Source organism: Histomonas meleagridis (genome assembly GCF_020186115.1).
Source record: "Histomonas meleagridis strain 2922-C6/04-10x chromosome Unknown contig_53, whole genome shotgun sequence".
NCBI classification, from domain to species: Eukaryota; Parabasalia; order Tritrichomonadida; family Dientamoebidae; genus Histomonas; species Histomonas meleagridis.
In genome coordinates, this window is record NW_027150896.1 from 212946 (window position 1) to 233764 (window position 20819).

The 20819-nt window shown below is 28.2% G+C and overlaps 8 protein-coding genes across 8 annotated transcripts; 4 read left to right on the forward strand and 4 right to left on the reverse strand.

The window, feature by feature from the left end:
- Positions 1-1555: 1555 nt before the first annotated feature.
- On the reverse strand, positions 1556-2956 carry GO595_007444 (translation initiation factor eIF-2B subunit gamma; the record flags this gene model as incomplete). The annotated part of the gene is made up of 1 exon (XM_067920909.1): positions 1556-2956. One exon carries the CDS (start codon positions 2954-2956, stop codon positions 1556-1558), a length of 1401 nt encoding a protein of 466 aa, XP_067772354.1.
- Positions 2957-4123: 1167 nt separating this feature from the next.
- On the forward strand, positions 4124-5662 carry GO595_007445 (uncharacterized protein; the record flags this gene model as incomplete). Its single annotated transcript, XM_067920910.1, has 1 exon — positions 4124-5662. One exon carries the CDS (start codon positions 4124-4126, stop codon positions 5660-5662), a length of 1539 nt encoding a protein of 512 aa, XP_067772355.1.
- A 441-nt stretch (positions 5663-6103) lies between these two features.
- Positions 6104-6844, forward strand: GO595_007446 (uncharacterized protein; the record flags this gene model as incomplete). Its single annotated transcript, XM_067920911.1, has 1 exon — positions 6104-6844. The coding sequence occupies one exon, from the start codon at positions 6104-6106 to the stop codon at positions 6842-6844; it is 741 nt and encodes a 246-aa protein (XP_067772356.1).
- A 789-nt stretch (positions 6845-7633) lies between these two features.
- Positions 7634-9073, forward strand: GO595_007447 (DENN (AEX-3) domain-containing protein; the record flags this gene model as incomplete). The annotated part of the gene is made up of 1 exon (XM_067920912.1): positions 7634-9073. The coding sequence occupies one exon, from the start codon at positions 7634-7636 to the stop codon at positions 9071-9073; it is 1440 nt and encodes a 479-aa protein (XP_067772357.1).
- Positions 9074-9525: 452 nt separating this feature from the next.
- GO595_007448 (uncharacterized protein) lies at positions 9526-10017 on the forward strand (the record flags this gene model as incomplete). The annotated part of the gene is made up of 1 exon (XM_067920913.1): positions 9526-10017. One exon carries the CDS (start codon positions 9526-9528, stop codon positions 10015-10017), a length of 492 nt encoding a protein of 163 aa, XP_067772358.1.
- A 589-nt stretch (positions 10018-10606) lies between these two features.
- On the reverse strand, positions 10607-11782 carry GO595_007449 (Kelch motif family protein; the record flags this gene model as incomplete). The annotated part of the gene is made up of 1 exon (XM_067920914.1): positions 10607-11782. The coding sequence occupies one exon, from the start codon at positions 11780-11782 to the stop codon at positions 10607-10609; it is 1176 nt and encodes a 391-aa protein (XP_067772359.1).
- A 408-nt stretch (positions 11783-12190) lies between these two features.
- Positions 12191-12658, reverse strand: GO595_007450 (uncharacterized protein; the record flags this gene model as incomplete). The annotated part of the gene is made up of 1 exon (XM_067920915.1): positions 12191-12658. The coding sequence occupies one exon, from the start codon at positions 12656-12658 to the stop codon at positions 12191-12193; it is 468 nt and encodes a 155-aa protein (XP_067772360.1).
- Positions 12659-19442: 6784 nt separating this feature from the next.
- GO595_007451 (uncharacterized protein) lies at positions 19443-20561 on the reverse strand (the record flags this gene model as incomplete). The annotated part of the gene is made up of 1 exon (XM_067920917.1): positions 19443-20561. The coding sequence occupies one exon, from the start codon at positions 20559-20561 to the stop codon at positions 19443-19445; it is 1119 nt and encodes a 372-aa protein (XP_067772361.1).
- Positions 20562-20819: the final 258 nt, after the last annotated feature.

The following is a 20819-nucleotide window of genomic DNA, read 5'->3' on the forward strand; positions in this document are numbered from 1 at the left end:
GCGTTATACTTCTATCCAAATGGTTGAGGCTGAAGATGCGATTACAGTAAAAATATAATAAAAACTCAATTTAAATTTGTCCATATAATTTTATATATGAGATTGAAAAAGTTGTTACACAAAATTATTATCAAAAAGTTTTCTGAGAATTAAATGTTTTACACTATAATGATAGATGAAAAATAACCTAAGTTAATTCAGAAAACTAGAGGATTCCGAATGGGTAATAATATTTCTGAAATTGACATCAAAAAATAATAGTTTTAAATTTAAATCGAAGGAATAAAAAAGGAAATAAAAATATGATTATCCCCTGTTTTATTTTTGATTAAATTTTCGAGCATCTCTACTCTTATATGGCCATTTAAATAATCAAAAAGCTATAGCTGATTTCACTGAGATTATTGATTAATATCTATCGTTTTTAGAACTCAATTTCGATTTCCATAATTTAATTCGTTTAACTAAAAACAAATACTTCTCGTAAATTCAAATCAAAAGGTGCAATCGATTGAGTTTTGATACCTCAACATTAATATTACTCCTAACTCAAAAATAATAAATTTATTTCCTCAATTTCTACTTAAAGAAAACACACAAGAATCATTTTATTTACTTAATTACATGATTAACTATAATTTACTTGAATCAAAAATCATCCAAAATATACATAAACCATTTTTTGTTCATATTAATCAAGATAAATTTGATAAATATAAATATTCATTTTATCCAGAAAATATTGCTTGTGAAGAACTTTCAAAGAATGATTTTGCACTTCATAAGCAATAAATGAAATTAATAAATATATGAATTACTACATCTTTCATATTCAAGGATTAAATTAATAAGTTCCAAATTTCCAGATTCAGTCGCAAATAATAAAATATTCTTTGGTATTGAATGATTTTCAAGATAGTAATTAACAAGAAAGAAATTCCCAGCTCTTGCAGATTCAAATTATTCTTTTATTGATATTCATTCCTTCTCCATTTAAAAAATTAAGAATATCAAAATTATTATAATTAATACAAACTTCTCCTAATTGACAAAAATCACGCATTTCAAATACAATTTTAAAATGTATAAAGTATATACCGATGTAGGGTATGACTTTTTTTTATGTAAATATTTTCATTTATAAAAATAATTTGTTAAACAAATATTTATTTTAATTTTTAAAATTTCATTGTTCCAAAAATCAAAGCTTATTTGATAGTTGTAATGCTCATTCCCTCTCCAACTTTATGTTGATATGGATTAACGAAATGATCAGGTGTTAGCATCTAAAAATTTAAAACATCCTATCAAAACCTCATGCGATTGATCATCAACATGGTTAAATATATATAATATATATAGTACTATGTTTCTTTCCATGTAGTCAAAAAAGTTCCTCAAAACTATAGTTTTTCAAATGATTTCTAAAAATAAAAATCGATTTATTTGATATGAAAAAAGCATATAAAAACATGTACAAGTTTTAAAAAATCGATCACCAAATTTTTATTAAAATCACCAAACATATATCAAATTACATCAACATTTAATTTTTTTATTGCTTATTTTGGACAGTACATTTTTCCTCTTTTATTGGTTTCGTACCTTGGAAATGTGATGCCACAATACATTGTCTTAATTTCGATCCAGCAAATATAACAGAATCCGATTCCACAAGACAATCACTTAGCTCTGCTCCTTCTTGAATTGTCACTCCTTCGAACAAGACTGTGTTTGTTATTTTGGCACCTTTTCCAATTTTACAATTTTTACCTATGACTGATCGTTGAATTGTTACATTTTCGTTTGGTATATGAAGGTTATCTCCATATACATTACATGGTAAAAACCTAAATGTATTATGTACACTTATATCTCTCCCAACATAATAACCGTTTGTGTTTTCACCGTGCGGTGTAAACCCTTTCAATTTTTGAGAGCCGCACATCAAATTTGAAAGGAATAACGATGCGTAATCTGTGACACGAAATGCAAAATTGTCATCGCCAATGCAATAGATAGATGCCTTATGGGCTACCTTCCGACGGCTAATGTGATTGTTGACAAGTTGTGATGATTCAACATCTTCACGACATAAATATGGAATCAATTCAGATTCAATAGAATGAATCTTTTGTCCACTGGAAACATCTTCTTTGAGAAGAGCAACACATTTAGGAGATAAAATATAAGCATTTGTTAATTGCATCGAAGAATCGACAATAAGAGATTTGCTATTTCGCAAAAAGATATCTTGGATTTCCATCCCTTCATTACTTTCTTCAAATGAAAATTCTGATGAAGCAATTGACTCACTAGATGAATCTCGATCAATTAATGTCTGTTTTAGAGAAAGATCCAAATCTTCATTAAGAGATTCTTGATCAGAAAGTAGTGTAACCAGTTTTGTAGGCTCATTTTCGGGATAGACAAAATATCTGGTTCCGTATGGATTTCGAACATTAATCATATAGCCCGGAACTTTGGATTTGGACTTATCAAGGCCGTGTTTTGTTGTGATGACAGTGATTTCGGAGCGTGATGAAATATGGAAATCAATAATTTGGGTTAAATTTACGGAAGTTAATAAATCGATTGGAAATATGAATGTATATTTGTCGGCTCCTATTTTACGAACAATATCACCTGTAGTGACAGTACCATCAACAGGAAGAAGTGAAAGATTAATATTTAAATTATTATGTGAGGTATATTGGGCAAGATAATCTTCGTACTCTTTGTTGTCCTTACTTAAGCAAACAAGAGTTATATTCCTTAATCCGCAATTTTCAAATTGTTTAAAAATGTGATGAGCAATTGGCTTGTTACCAATTGTTACACGACCGAAAAGTTTTTCACTAAGTGCTTCTCGTGTAAAAGGTGGTCTGTTTGCCATTATAATTACATTGATATTCGAATAAGGTGATTTATGAAGAACTTGAGGTGTAGGTATCATGTCTTCTGGGCCACGTGTAAAATTCTGAAAACTTCTCCGATAGAAATATAAAAAAATGAAATGTTGGGAATCGGACCTTGGCAAAGCTGAAGAAAACGGTCGTTTTAAACATGCAGGGAAATTTTTTTCCTTACTTGTGATGAGACATTTGAATCAATAAAAAAAAAATTCATTATTAGGTTTGCACAAAAACAAAATAATCGTTTATTTTGCAAGCAAATTCAACTTAAACAATCTTACTATTGACCAAAAAATATTTATGTCTGCTTCAAGACATGAAAACTTTTGGATCACAAACTTCATTTCCCTCCATTTTCTCTGTCGTGAACTTTTTGCTTCTAATTTTTCATGTTATTCGATTTCTGTTCAATAATCAAAGAAGACATTAAATTCTTCTTTTCTTTATATAAAAGAATAAACAAAACAACATACTGCTAAATTAAATGAATATAGAAAAGATCACAAAAAAGTTCGCAATTGAGAAAATGCCAACATTAAAACAGCGTTATTTTTCAATAAAAAGAAATTTTAAACATCTTTATCTCGAACTGTATCAGAAAATAAAATATTCAGAAAATATCCTATGTGATCTCTGATACCAAAATTTCAATTACATGTTGTGCAGCCATATGAATAATATAATTTCTGTAATATTTTTTATTTAATAATATTTTTGCCACTATATATTTATATAAAGCTTCTCTAAAAAATGTGAAGATTTGCCTGAAAAAAATGTAAATATTTTTTTGGATTCATTATTTTTCCCAATATATCCATTCTAACATCTGTGTATATTGTTTCTGTTCATGAGAACATTTGAATATCATATTAAATATTTTGGTAATATTTTATATAAATTGCATTCAATTTGAATTACTATATTATTTAGAATATTTTTGTAAATGTTTTAAAAACATTTGGTTTCAAAGATAAAAGTTATTTGATAAAATTTAATTTTTCCAGAATATTTCACACCATACGGTGTGTTAAGAGATGTTATGTGACTTTACGTTAAATTGAAAGCCACCGGATAATCGATTAATTAATTATTTAAAAGTGAAAAATTGAAATACGATAGAACATAATTGTGAGAGGACTAAAACTTGAATGGACTTTTTCAGCCAAAATTCGGTCGTATTTAAAATTGATTTTTCGTACCAAAACCATATGCCAACCCTCGGAAGCGGAGGAGAGGCTACATACCAGCGAATTGATAACACTCGGGCACGTCCCGAATGTTTGGCTTTAGCTTTGATGGGCATAGTTTTAACAATATCTTTTGGGGGAATTACAATCTATTGGTTTGCTCGAAAACATGGACAAATTCTTGCTTTAAGTTCCTTACGATCAATTAGCCCATTATATGAAAAAACAATACCACCATATTTTATTGCTTCATCAAAATCTATAATTCCAAATATACGAAAATATCAAACAGATTATTCAAATATAACCTCTATCGCTTATGCTTTAGAGGTTAGTTATCGTAACAAAGGACTTTCTTCAAAATATCTTGATGAAAATCAATTTCTTCAACTTTCTGAATCTTCCATTTCCAATATACTTCAAACGTTTTGTAAAAATAACGAAAATAATAGGATGTGCAAAACCAACAACAGTATATTATTTTTCTCTTCACAAACGAATTCATCTTCAAATGTTTATCCAGCATCTTTCAATAAATCCGAAACATTTTCTAAGAACCCACTTAAGTTTAAGACTAAAGATCAAAGTTTTATCAAAGGAATTTCAAAAACAAAGGGAAAACTCATCAACAAAAATCGTCCATTCTTAATCTCATCCCAAATTCCAATGAAACGATTTTGGGCATCATGTGGCTCTTCTACAAGCAGTTGCTGTCTCAGTAAATTGTATCCATGCCACAATGGAGATTTTTGTTATCCAAATAATTTCCAAATGAAATCAGATTTTATTTCAGCCCCTTACCTTCATTCTGTTCCCGGTAATTATAATACTTTTCTTCTACTTGGCTATAATGACAACTTTGATTTTTCCAAAAGTCAGTATATTACAGATAATGGAGGTTTCATTCTTCTTAGTAACTGGGGTTACATTGGGCATTCCATAGATTACTTACTTAGTCTCATATCAATTATGGAAGAACGTCAGATTTGTCCCAATCCAAGCGACATCTCAACTTGGACTCCATCAACGTTTGAATGTGCTGTAAACCATTCAAACAACATATCGTTCTGCAGCGATGAAATCACTCAAAAAATCGGCAACACAACAATACAAGGAAGCATTGAACTCAAGTGCATAGATTCAGCGCATTGTAAAGTCAATAATAGATATGTCATGTTACGTGATACGAATCAATTTGCAGTTACAGAGATTGATGGTATTCCATATGGAAATGTTATTAACCTTGATGAAAAGCGGATAGAAACCATAAAAAGCCTTCCTTTTGATATGCTTGGATATGCATTTGAGCCAGTTGAATACCCAAAGCCTCCAAATGATGACGATTGTGGCTTTGTGCTTATCCCTTATAGTGAGTTCGAATGGGTCGAAATGAACACAGTGAACGGGTGGAACGCATTCGACCTACAAGTGCTATGGGAAGAACAGAGTTTTGACAAACAGAGCAAAGAATTCGATTACACTTATGTAAGGAATTCGCTGAGAGATTTTAATTTTACGACAGCAAAGTTCCTTAAGATGGAAGACGAAATACAGATATAGTTTGTTTTTGTATGTATTGATAAAAAATTGATTATTGTATAAAATTTTTTGCCAACTTCTTTAGAAAGAATGAAATGAGTTTTCAATAGGACTTTTCAACACATTGTTGTTACAATTCATTTAATAGGAATGAAGCTGTTCTTGATGCATAAGTCTAGAACATATGTTTAAAAAGGAAAATTTATACTAGAATAATTGTTTTTTAGGAAAAGGTTGCTGGAGATATGTCTTTCCTTGGTTTTGTTGTAACAAGGTTTTCATTTCATCATTTTCTTGAAATCAATTCAACTTTTGTTCCATATTTTTTTTATTGAAAATCTCCTTTATACGCAAATTTTGCTTTATTACAACTAAACTTTGGCTACCTGAGAAAGATTTTAGTTTTATCCTTGTGAAATTTTGGGGTGCCCTAATGATCACACTAACCGTTGTGATCAGCCAATGGCTGAAAAGCAAACACACGAAACTCAAAAAAGCTTATTCGAAGCAACTGTTCCAATTCGTTTTACTATACAAGAATTAAATGTCCCTTTGTGCTTCAACGCCAACCGTAACATGTCATTAGGATATTTTGTATTTAATTTTTTGGGCAACTTTATTGAAGAAGAAAATTTGGACGACATGTGGTTTTGCTCTGAGGGTAAACCAATCAAATGGGAATTACCATTAGGAGTAATATATGATATCTTTATTCCTCAAGATAATATTTTCACACCATTAACTATCGAAATCCGCTTTGAAGATTTCCCGGAAGACAGGGTACAAAAATGTGATTCGTTACAAGTCGTAAAACAAATCTTCATTGATTCTTTCAAAGAATCATGTTCTCTAACACATGATACTAATTTTGCTCAAGCAAACCCGGACATCCAAGGGAAAATATGGAGGTCTATTGACAAAAAAGACTCCAAAGAGTTTATCTCATCATTCGAATTATATACAAAAGACATCAATAGCTGGAAAATGTGGCCCATCAAACTCATTGACAAAGAACTCAACATTACGGACATCTCAGTTAATGTTGAGGAAGGACAAAATTTCCGAAATTTGTTTGAGTTAAAAGGAGTTAAGGCCGATGCAGTCAAAATACAAGGAATAAATATTCCATTAGAGACACCTCTTAAGAATATTGTGGAAACCATGTTGTATCCAGATGGTTTTCTATATGCGACAATAATTTAATAAAATTTGAAGAAAATCTTTTTTTGTTTCTTATACAGTTCGCGATAAATATGTTAGAAATTTCTTTTCATTGATACTAATTTAAAGTTGTCATTTTCTCTGTTATGAACGTATCAAGAAATGGTAATTAAATTCTAATATTTTTTAATAATTTGAAACAGCACTTCATATAGCAGTTAGAAATAATAATATAGAAATAGTAAAATTACTTTTAGATAAAAAAGGAATTGATGTTAATGCAAAAAATATTAATTTGAATAATTTCGAATATGTTTTAATAATAATAATTACACTATACATTATAATATTTTTACATATTAACAAATATATTTACAAAGCAGAATGCAAATATGAAAATACAATAATATATTATAAATTGCATAATAATAAAAACTTCAACAAAAAATAGTTGGTAACAACATGTCAAAGATCATGCTTGGTTTTTTATAATTATCTTCAGTAAGCGCATAAAATAGACATACATATTCGTTTACCAAAATAAATCTGAATTTTTTGATAACAATTTAGTAGATTTTTTTCTTACCTTTGTGATATTATATTGTTAAATTAAAGGAAAAATAAAACCAAGATAAATCTTAAATGTTATATTCTTGAAGAGGTAGAATTAATTTTTCAAGAAGAACCTGTGATAGGTTGTTTCCACAGATTAACGGTCGAAAAGTGATTAGTCGTTATGGAACAGGAAATTGAATGGTTTATTCTCCCAATCCAATTTTTGCCCATTATTCAATATTGAAATACTTTTTTATTTTTGACTTCATTTTTAAAATGTATGTAAATCATTATGAAACTCAAACACTTATACAACTTTTTAGTCAAAGTGTTCGAAATCCTTCAACTTTCCAGCCAGATGATGCTTTAGAATATATTATCAATAATGAAGAAGTTAATCATATTGTAAATTCAATATTAATTGTTGGATCTTATCCATGGGAAAATGACACAACGCCAAAAATTCTCTATTGTTCACATGAAAATCCCCTTAATGATGTTGAAATTTCATTAGCTTTGGATTGTTTCCCCAAGGGAAAGACAGAAATTTATGATGTAATTATCCCTAAACAAGAACTAAATCCACATGTTATTAAAGAAGTCAAGCTTAATGATTTAGAGTTTTTTGCTATATCATATTTAGCAAATGATGAAGCTCCATATGTTTTTTGTTATGGTTATGACGCTTCTTCATTTACGTTTCCATCATTTGCACATAACTTAACAGCATCTGAAATCGTAAGTCAATATGAAAACGAAATATTAATGATGACCAAAATATTTATTTGTTTCCTCACCAAATTTCCATACAATGATATTTTTAATGAAATTGTATTATGGTTACTTCGAAGTGAACGTATTGGGCGATTCTTTCTTCATGATTATATCATTCAAATCACGTCAACTCAAACAATTTCACATGTTGAAACAGATAATGATTATCCAATAACACAACGAAACAAAATGAAAGAAATTATAACAGAACTTTGTAATAAAGCGCCACCATTGCCAGGACAAAAACTTGAAATCGATCTTATTCCATATCCACCATTAAGTTGGGAACGTCCAATATTAGATCAATCATCATTTCCGATATATACAATGGCGTCATTAATTGAGACAGTTAGGCCACCATTATTTCTTGCAATATTTAAAACGCTTTGTCTTGAGAAATCATTTGTTGTCTATCATAGTGATATAACAAAAGTTTCTAATTTCATTTGGGCATTATATTTCGCATTAAAGCCATTACAATTAAATGCAAAAGTTATTACTGTTCTCTCAACACGTTATATCGATTTTATTGATTCTCCTGTTCCAATGATATTTGGAACAACGTTTAAATTAGAGGATTATAATAATATAATATTCTTCGATCTTGAAAGAAAAGAAGCTAAGGGAATTAAGAATTTTGGTAAATTTGAAATGTTTGATAACTTATTACCAATATTAGAATCGAAATGGTCCCCAGAAAATGCACAGCTAATACTTAAAATGTTAAATGATGTTATGCAAAAAATTATTGAAAGAGTAAAAAAATCAATAATTACAAATAGAAGTGATAATAATGCACATTCAATGTTCGAAAAAAATCTGTTCTTGGGAAGGTTTGTTCATGAATCAAGACCTTTCTTAAATGAAATGTGTAACACACCATCATTTAAACTTATGGTGGAACAGAAATGCAGAGAAAAAAGTGAATCATGTAATCAATGATTAAAAACTTTTTTTTTGTATATGAATAAGATCATCTGTTTATATTAAAAAATCTATTTGATGATTGATTAGTTTGTCCTCATAATATTTAAACTAATATACTGATTTGTGTTTTTAAACACGTGTAGTAATTAAATCTATGGAATGTAATGATGTTAGTGGAAATAAAAACGAAAAACGAGCTTTCGATGATTTTTTCTCTTAACGTTTCGAGTTAAAGGAATATTGCTATAATTCATAACAAATCCACTTAGAAAATTTGTAGAAATGTGTATCGTTGACAAAAATGACACGATGACGACGTTTATAACAATTTGAAATTCTTCAATTAAATTACTACACTTAAGTAATTAATACTTAACGAGTATTTGAAAATTGAATTTTTGAATGGGTAATTGAAATTTATACAGTATAAAAAAAGATGAAATGGAAATTGATTTCATTTTGTCATTATGTTATTTGCATTACTTGCATTAAAGTCCATTGAGCTTCCACCAAAGGGAACCGCAGTACCAACAAGACCAATTTTGAAAACAAATAATGATGATGAAGAACTTGGTTACATTTATGTACTTGTTCCAGATCCAGAACATCCAGGAGAAAACAAATTCAGCCTTAAGAAAGTTGTTTCAACTGTTAAAAAAGTTGTCGATGTTGTTGACAAAGTTGTAAATGATGACGAAGACGAAGATTCAGAATATGAAATCTATTACGAAATTGAAGAGGCTCCAGAATATGGTGAAAATAAATTCAGCTTCAAGAAGATCTTCAAGAAGCTTGGAAAAGTTGTTAAAGTCGTTACTAAAGTTGTTAAAATAGGATCCAAAGTTGTCAGCGCCATCACAAATGATGAAACAGTCATAGCTCATCACAAGGGACGTAACATCTGCAAGTACTACCAAAAGCCCGGCTTCAAATGCCCCAAATTCTGTGATGCCAATTAAATAATGACTAACTGCACCATTTATTATTTTATTGTGAAATCATTCATTGTTCATTATGACTATCTATTAATTGTATTGACAAAAATTTCTTTTTGAATAACTTTCTTTTCCAGTATATAATTACAATACATCGAAATATTTAAAATATATATACGCAGTGAAAAACTGTCTACATTGATAAGAATGTCATTCATAGAAGCTGTTTTCAATATATAAAAAAGCATATATTTAATGAATAAATATTAAATAATATCAAAATATTTCACTCACAATGCCTTTTTGAAGAATGCATTTTTAACGCTTCCAATTTGATGCAATTGTAAAAGTTAAATCTTCTGAATTTTAAGCAGCAAATACCTTTTAATGCATTATTGAATATTTTTTTCCAAGCAATTATTCATAGTTGTATGTAAGTAGACAATTTTATACGTTGTCTTTTCTTATTTAATATTTTTACATAAAACCAATGTTAAAAACCAACAAAAAAGTATCAAATAAGATTAAAAACAAGTTTTGATTTTCCGATATAAAATATTAAATATTTTTATTTTATTAAAACATTTTTATTTTTTTTAATAAAAAAATCGAATTATTCTTCTTGTTGTTGATTTGTAAAGTGAAACATTTCATACAAATCACTTCTAATATGGCAAAAACTCAGCGCAGTGTCAATTGTAATCTTAAACACTGGCGCCGGCTCGATAAACTTCGAACCCATTACACTTACCAAAGCTCTTTGAGCCGGAGAATATATCACAGACGCCGAGTGCTCTCTCGGCAGCATGAAAAGGCCGGAGTTGTTGACGATGCCGTCGTTAGTCGACAACGTTTCGTTATCGGGACGGATGTGGAATGCAAACCACCATTGGCGCTTAACATCGAGCGCAAATATGTGCATATACTTTTGGTTCGATTCGCCGCCGATTAGAAATATATACTCATCAGCTGATACTAATGACGCATTAAGTAAATCGGTGGGAGGCTCAATGCCTGTGCACTTTGGGGCTTCAAATCGATATGTTTTGGGATCAAATGTGGTAATGGCCGTTTCAGAAGATCCGCCAAATATGTAATACTTGCCTTGGTAAAAACACCAGGTGGGAGTGGAGGCACCAGAGTGTGACGTGTTAGCTTTCTGCCAGATTCGTTCGCTTAAATCAACACGGTATAAGCCATTATGAATTCGACCATCATATCCAGACCATAAAATTAAATAATTTCCATACGTAAACAAACATGGCTTAGTACGCGCTACGGGAAGTGTTCCACCGGTTTCAATTATACCAACTGTGCCATTATCTAAATTGATATAATGAAGATCAGAAAAATATTGATTGCCTTCTGCGCCACCAAAAATAACCATGTTGCGACGAACAAGACATGCTGAACAATATTGTCGTGGAGATAAAAGACTATTGTTGATTAATCGCCATTCCATGGTTTTGAGATTTAGGGCCCAACAATCATTCAAACAGTTTCCATTAACATCAGCACCATAGGCAATGACAATAGAATCTGTTACAGGATCATAGACATGACATTGTCCAAGTCGAGCTGCTGGTGCTATGCCTTTTCCTAAATACATGGACCACTTACCATAGTATGCAGTTTTCATTAATGGTGTTGGTAGAGAATTATTTGCAATGGCTTTTATTTGAGTGGAATAATTAGCTTCAGTTCGCTTTGAAGTAACTGGAGCATATGAAAAAGAATCAAACATTTTTGCGTACGTTCTTTTATCAGCTTGGCTATTTGTATTACCCATTGGAATTGCTAAATTTTGAAATGCCAAAAGAGTACGTTAATTTAAACGGGATTTTGCATGATTTAATGTTATTAATTTTTCTTTCCATTTTCTTTAAGTCACAAACAGACGACAAGCATTAAAAACTTGTTTTATCCCAAAAATTCTAAAAATTATAAACTTATTTTCATATTATGGAAAATATGATTTATTTTATGTATTATAGAAAATGCGCTACGAGAAAGCAATATTGCTTTCATAAGTGTTATTAAGCATAATTTTGAACCTTTCTTCGAAAAATTGAAATATCATAAATGTTTATCTTAATGCAATAGGGGTCCTGGCTTTGTTGGTAGCCCTTATGTAGAAATTTTTGAAAATTTCAAATTTTTGAATCAATGTGATAAGATGCTAATAAAATTATAGTGACTATGATACCGCTACATTGCTGCTTGAGTTCTCTTTGATAAAGTCAAGGAATGTCATTAGTTCTATAAAATCGTCGTCATCTTCTTCAACAATAATTTGTGGCGTGATAATTTCAGTAGGTTCCTTTCCACTACATAAAGGAGCATCTAATTCACAGAGGAAATCTGTATCTGCCAAAATGCTATAATATCCATTAAAAATTAAATCCATTTCTATGTTGTCATAAATACCAGTAAACTTGCTTGAATTTGAGCTTTGGTTTTGTTCTGTTTCCAAGCTTCCAGAGGAAAATCTTTGTTGTTCAAAATCATCTATTGATGAATTTAATTCCAAAAGGACATAGTTTTCTTGCTTGTCCAGCTGTTCTTCCTCTTCATTAAAATTTAATGCTTTGATCAATTCTTGTTTTTCTCCCTCGTTTTCCTCCATGTGTTGCACCTCAAACGATAGCTTTTTGATGAAACTCATAGAAAAAATTGAATATAAAATCGTTATTCGCAGCGCATGCAAAAAGGTCTGTATATAAAAATTACAAAGTGGACAATTTTTAATGTCAAATGGAAAGCTTCAACACCAAAAAGACGATCAAAAATTTGGCAAAAAAAGTGGACAATTTCTTAGGTACGACTGGACACTTTTAATGCCAAAAAGACGATCAGATATTTTTGTGGCCGGCACTATAAAATGGATAAGATGGATTTACTCATGTACATCAAGCAAACAATTTTTAAATTAAAAAAAAGAAAATATTCCACAATCAGTTACTTCATTAATCACTAAATTTGATGAAAGCCATATTTATTCACTTAACCTTATTATCAGTCAAATGATATTTGTACTATTTCATATGCGAATCAATAATTACAAAATATATTTTGATTTTTTAAAAGAAATGCAACTTAATGAAGAAAATAATTGCAAATCATCTAAAATTTTTGATGTATTTACAAATCTTTTTGAAAATATTGTTAAAAATCAATACATTAATCCCAAAATTATTCAAGATTTAAATATTCTAATAAATTTTATACATTATTTGTCTGAAGAAGAAATCAAAATGGAAAATTATAATAATTTGATTCGAATCAAAGCAAATTATAATGAACTTTCACAGAATGATTGGGAACTAATTAAAGAAGGACATAATCCAAATGAAATTGCAAAAATAATTCGAAATGATGAAGTAGAAAAACTTCAAGAAATATCATCACAAACAAATTTTGATTTTAATCAAATAATTGAGCCATCACTTTATGAAAGATGTTCATTCATTAATAAAGAAAATGTTTCATTAATTGATTATGCAGCATTTTTTTCAGCAGTTAAATGTTTTAAACATTTACTTGTGAATGGTGCTAATATAGATAACACAGGTAAATATGCAGTTGCAGGTGGAAATGAAGAAATCATTCATTTATGTGAACAAAATCATTCATCATTTGAAGGTGCATATAAAACAGCAATTAGGTTTCATCAAAATGATATTTTTAAATATATTTATGAAAATAAACTTCAAAATTGTAATTTAAATGAATTAGGAATGAAATGTATTTTATATCATAATTATGAAACTTTTTCATTTTTATTCAAAAAAAGAATAAAATTTAATAAAGATATAATATATTTATCAGCAAGAATCGGTAATCTATTTTTAGTTGAATATTTTCTTCAAAATAATCAAATTCCAAGGGATATCATGACTTATTCTCTAACATCAGGAAATATTGATCTCGTTAATTATTTTTTAGATAAAAAATGTTTAGATATTAATCACAAAAATATTTATTTTAATATTTTAAAATTTATTTTAACAATATGACATTTATAAATATAATTTGGAAATTATTTAAATTATTTGAAACAGCACTCATGAAAGCATCTGAAAATGGTCGTATAGAAATAGTTAAATTGCTTCTAGAACAAGAAGGAATTGATATTAATGTTAAAGATAAAATTTATTTGTTTTATTTAATATTTATTTTAATAATTTTATATTTCAAAATAATATTTGGAAATTATTTAAATTATTTAATACAGCACTTATGAAAGCATCTTTTAATGGTCATATAGAAATAGTTAAATTACTTCTTGAACAAGAAGGAATTGATATTAATGCTAAAGATATTTATTTGTTTTATTTAATATTTATTTTAATAATTTTATATTTCAAAATAATATTTGGAAATTCTTTAAATTATTTAATACAGCACTTATGAAAGCATCTTTTAATGGTCATATAGAAATAGTTAAATTACTTCTTGAACAAGAAGGAATTGATATTAATGCTAAAGATATTTATTTGTTTTATTTAAATTTTCTTTTGATGATTTTGGAATATTTCACAATAATATTTGAAACAGCACTCATGAAAGCATCTGAAAATGGTCGTATAGAAATAGTTAAATTGCTTCTAGAACAAGAAGGAATTGATATTAATGTTAAAGATATTTATTTATGTTTAATACTTTAATTCCAAAATAATATTTGGAAATTATTTAAATTATTTGAAACAGCACTTATTAAAGCGTGTGTGAGAGATAATACAGAAATAGTTAAATTACTTCTTGAAAAAGAAGGAATTGATATTAATGCTAAAGATATTTATTTATGTTTAATACTTTAATTCCAAAATAATATTTGGAAATTATTTAAATTATTTGAAACAGCACTTATGATTGCATCTGAGAATGAGAACACCGAAATAGTTAAATTACTTCTTGAAAAAGAAGGAATTGATATTAATGCTAAAGATATTTATTTGTTTTATTTGATATTTATTTTAATAATTTTGTATGTCAAAATAATATTAGGAAATTATTCAAAAAATTTGAAACGGCACTTATGAAAGCATCTAAAAAAGGTCACACAGAAATTGTTAAATTACTTCTTAATCAAAAAGGAATCGAAATGAATTCTGTATAATTATAAGGAAACTAACAATTTTATATCTAATATTTTTATAAGTAAGAGATTTGATAATACAATTATATCAAGAAAAGTTAAAAACCAATTAATTGCATTATTTATTGAAAGATGTTCAACAAATTGTAATACATCTAATAAAGTTGAATATAAAGAAAAAATTTGTTTTTATATTATGAAAATTTAAAAATTTTGATTAAAAGAAGCATTAAGAATTCAAATAATAATATATTTAAAAAAATATGGCAATATGGTCTCAAAAGTATATTGAATATTATAACTATTAAAAATCAAATTAAATTTAAATTGAAAATTGATTTTAAATAAAAGATCAAATATTTTATTTTAATTTTGTATACAAAAATATTTTGTTTTCAATAATATCATTTTTGATATCTTAATTTTATTAATCAAAAATCATAATGCTGCTAATAATATTATATATAAAATATATTAAAGCAGAAAAAACTCAAATAAATTTCACTTATCGAGATCAATCACCATACAGAGAAAGACGCATTTCATGGACTCATTATGGAAATAATGTTTTCTATGAATTATATTTGAAAAAAAATGATCAATGGTATAAGGCGAAAGGTTACGAACATGACAAAATCAAGGTATTAAATATTGTTCCTACAATTGAATATCACATTTTCCCATTTTCTTCCCAAAGAAGATTTTTAAAGTATCTTAAAATATGGATGGAAGGTGGAGAATTACAACTTGAAAATGGAGTAAAAATTAATATAGAAGGAAAAGGAAAAGATATTAATCAAAACCAATTAATAAGCGTAACTCCTATTCCAATGGATATTTTTGAGAAAAATCCAAAAATAATATTCGATTATGATGTTACAGTAATTGCAAAATGGGGAAAGCAGAATTGGGATAAATTTAAAAATAGATATACATATGATACCATCTTAAATTACATTGATTCTGGTAAAGGCCTACTTATTGATTGTTTTGCATTAACAGAAATTTTTCTTATATATATTGGGGCTGATGTAAAAACCCTTAAAAAATTTGGTGTGAATTATTACGCTCCAAAGGAAATGATTAATTCTGATAAAGTAATTCCTGTAAAAAGTAATTCATTAATAACCAAATATCCGAACCTCATTGAAAATGATTTAAATATTCCTTTTGTTAGTACAATTTCAAATTTTTATCATACTGGCGATATATGGTTTTCATTTCCCGAAGGTAAATCTCCACAAAGTAGTTACTTTCTTGCAATTCATAATAATATAGGATTAATACAAACAGGAGTTTCGTTGAAAATGAATGATGATGAAGCTAAAATAATTGCTAATGCAATTTATTATTTAAAAAATAAGGATAACTTTTATGAAGACAAAATTTTATTTAAAGAACCAGATATTAAAACGAAAATTGATGAGAAAAATATGATTATAACTTGGAATGATGTTAGTTATGATGCTTCATATTGGTATAAAATAAGGGCAATACAAAAAAACAATGGAACTGTCATGAAAGAAATCGAAAAACTTTTTTATACTAGTCAACGATTCGAGAAATATTGTTTCTTTATAAGTGAATCTCAATCCCCAATTTATGAAACATATAAATGTGATAATTATAATTACATTACTAAAGAAAAGTCATATCAATACAAAAAACAAGATATTATGAAATATGCTCATATTTATCTTTTAGATAGTTTTCAAAGAAGAGTCGCTGAAACCCATGTTTTAATTCCTGGAAATATAACAAATAATTATATACATGTAGAATCACCATTAACAAAAAAATCATTGCCATATGAAAAGAAAACTATTTTTAATAATAAAATAAATAACACAAATAATAGGAATTCAAATTTAATAAAAAAACATGAAGAACAGATTAAAATTCCTTCTAAAGAATTAATAAAAAACTCACTCAGTGAAACTCATAATATAGTACCTAACAAAACACTTAAAGTTTCATCTAATAAAACATTAAAAATGTCGGTTAATAAAGATCAAAATACATTATCTAAAAAAATATTGAAAGTCTTACATAATGATAAATTAAAATCTTCAACCAATGAAGATCAGATTTCATTTTCTAATGAAACACAAAACACATCATCCACTGAAACAAAGAAAAGTTCATTCAATGAAGATCAAAATCCTTTATCTAAAGAAGCATTAAAAATACTATTTGATGAAACACAAAATAAAATGAAAGAAAAGCGAAATTCATTATCTAATGAAGTATTAAAAACTTCAAATAGAGAAACATTAAAAGAATTAAATAAAAAAAATCATATTACATTTATTAATGAAACATTGAAAACTTCATCTGATAAAATTCAAAATACATTATCCAATAAAACAATAAAAAATTCTACCAACGAAGAACAAAATCCTTCATCCGAAAAAATATTGAATATTTCATTTGATGAAAAACATAATACATCTAAAGAAATGCAAAATACATTGACTACTAAAACATTAAATAACTTGTCTAACAAATCAATAAAAGTATCTGCTAATAAAGCACCACATAAAGATTTTATCCACCTAGCAGAAAAAGCCAAGAGTTCAACAAGCTCCTCTTATTTTATTGTTGTTATTTCAATAATGTGCGTTATAATTCTAATTGTAGTTGTTATTTCGATAAACAAACATATTCATAAAAAGATCACTCAGTTTGAAGAAAGTGCTGAATCAATATATAATTTAGAGACACCAGTAACATATCATAACCCACTTTTTAATCTTCAAGATGATCCATTTGATGAAGATTTTCAGAACATTTCAGAATAGTACATAAGATGTACTAAATTAGGTTGAACTCTTTTATTAAAAAAATTGATTCAAATTTTTTTAATTATGGTTTTATTATTAAGCATTCACCAGAATAATCTGTGTGTTAAATTAAATATATATTTCGTCAGATTTTTTAAGTCTTCAAATATCAGACATGTCGGCTATTAAAAAATCATCAGAGGAAGTCGAAAACTTTCATTATTTTTTAATCAACAATATTTACGTACAAGTGCTTTAGAGAAACAACAATAAAATAATAAATATTATTAATTAAATAACCATTCAATTAATTTAGGTAACAAAACAATAATACAATCCTTTTTTTATTCAAATCACAAAAATTTTACTTTTAATAACAAAACACCATTACACCCAGCTCCTAACAGTATTAGCTTTTTGAATTTATTAAAAAAATTCTGGTGAATGTGGCCCACATATTACACTTCACACTAGTGTCCATGATCTTTAATCTGCTTCCAAAAGATTCTAACGATTATTTTTGATGATTTCCAATCAACAACCATTCAGATGAATGTATTATGAAGTAATAATGATTTGATATTATCGTAATTCACGAAGCCGCAAAATTTTCTCTCTGATAAGTAAAAGCAGATGAAGAATTCCTCAAAATCAGACTTGGGCAATGTTGGCTAATTTCAATTTACGGTTATTGAAAATTGACCAATGTTGAAATAAGTGCCAAAATAAATTTGAAAATTGTTTAATTTAATTAACCGTAAATTGGAGTGGTATTGTGACACTTTTAATCTTAACATATGAAAATTCGCTTCTCATAAGTTGATTCAACAATTTTTTCTTGTTCTGTACGGAAATTCAGAGTGGTTCCGACTCTTGGATATGTCCCTTCAGAAAATTTGTAATTACTTTTTCGAGCATATACACTTAAAATATAAATAAAATCTTATAGTAAAAATTATTCTGCTAGATTCGGATTATTTGAGTATATGACTTTTATTTATATAAATTGATTTATACATAGGCTATTCATAAACAGTCGCTAAAAAGCCATTTTGCTATTTTTCATTGTGTTAAAAATATAATCAAAAACCAATAGAACTATATTCACATGCAATATTCCATTTTGTAAGTGAATTGGGCACCCAAGTGGACCATTAAAAAAGGACGGAGTCAACCAAATCAACGGTCGCTAAATAAATTCAAATAAAACACAAAAATTCTATTTATAAAAGGCTCTCCTTCAAGATCATAAACATTGATAATACCATCATATCCACTAGTTGCAAAAAGTTATGGTGAACATGATAGAGCAACTGCACGATTTTTGTGTTGATTGACGAGCAACATCCCAAAATTCAAAAAATCCTTTAGCTGATAATGCATGTAGATCAACACTAAAATTTATTAAATATGATAAAACTCTGCTTTCCAACAATCTTATACTTTTAAATAACGATCTCAAAGCCATTGTGTTTATGTTGCTAGAAAATGCGCCTTAACTAAAACACATTTTTTAAAAAAATGAATGATTTGAAATATTTAACGATTCACGTCAAACTGAACTCATCTTAAGTAACTGAGAAAAAGAGTTTTGATATCGTATATCGAGATCTGCTATGATGATCGAAAATCACTTCTTCACAACCTTCATCGCCGAACTTAGGAACCTTTCCACAGCAAGAGTACTTCACGAATATCATCTTGCTACCGTCTGGCATTGTTTCTTCCATTTCCATTTTTCCATTTGGCATCACTTTTCTTTCACCTTTATGCTCGAAATGCCTACATTCGACGTTATCAGCGTCAAACATTTCGCTCATTAGATACTTATGGCAAAACTCGCACTGGATTAGTTGCATTTTCTCGAAAATTTCGTTGCATTTTGATTCGAAAATTTTTCTGTACTTTACACCGGGCTGATTGGGAATTGCCCAAATTGCGAAAGAAGCGCTTTCCTCGTTTTGGAAGTCGTCTGTCCTGATCATTGCGAAGCCTAATTCATTGGACATTTCTTGGACTTTATAAATATCACAACATGATGAATCAACATATAAAAATTGTGCAACTTCAAGTTTGATGGATGAAAATACATTTAATGCAAGTTTAACTTGGCTTAAGATTAATTGTGCAGTGGCAATATTTGTGTCAGCAAAGCTTATCTTGACAGATTTGTTGGGCTCTGAAACTTCAAAAGCAACTGGAAAATCTGCAAGAAGTGCGAGATTGTAGATAGTCTTTTTGGCTTCAAATTTTTTATGGTAGTTGCATTGCTCTTCTTTAGTTTGGTTAGTTGCAAATATCTCTATTAAAAATAATGCTTGTGGATAATTAATAACAAATTGATTTAAATGAAATGCTTCAATTGGTACTGGTTGAAGCGTTTTACCAAATAGTTCAGGTTGAAATTCTGGAATCTTTCGAATATCTGAAAAATCATCAATCGGAATTTCAAGGCAAAGAGATAAGTATGAAGCAGCACGCTTTTGGAAGTTGTTCAACACAGGAGCGCCAGGCACAACCTTTTCTGGTTTAGGACTTTCGATTTCTTCAAAGTTGAATTGATAAACAGAATCATCAATTGGAACGCCAAGTTTTCGGAAAATACACTCCCTTACCTTCGAAAGAATTTCATCATTTGAAGAAATGGTGAGTGCATTTCCAGATTTTGAGCACGAAATATTTTCCATCAGCTGTTTGTATTTATAAAAAGTGGCAATCAAAAAGTTAGAAACGGTCAAATTTCATACAAATTCTCCAATTCAATTTAACGGTTTCCCAAATCCAAAAACGAAAAATTCATCTTAGCTGTTGGCGTTAAACAAAAAGAAGGTTTACAATAGAACAAATTTAATTCTTACTTTCGGCCTCAAACAATTTTGTAAAGTAAATTCTAAATTTAATCATTCAAATACAAATATTACCATCAAAGGAAGTGCTCTCTCTGT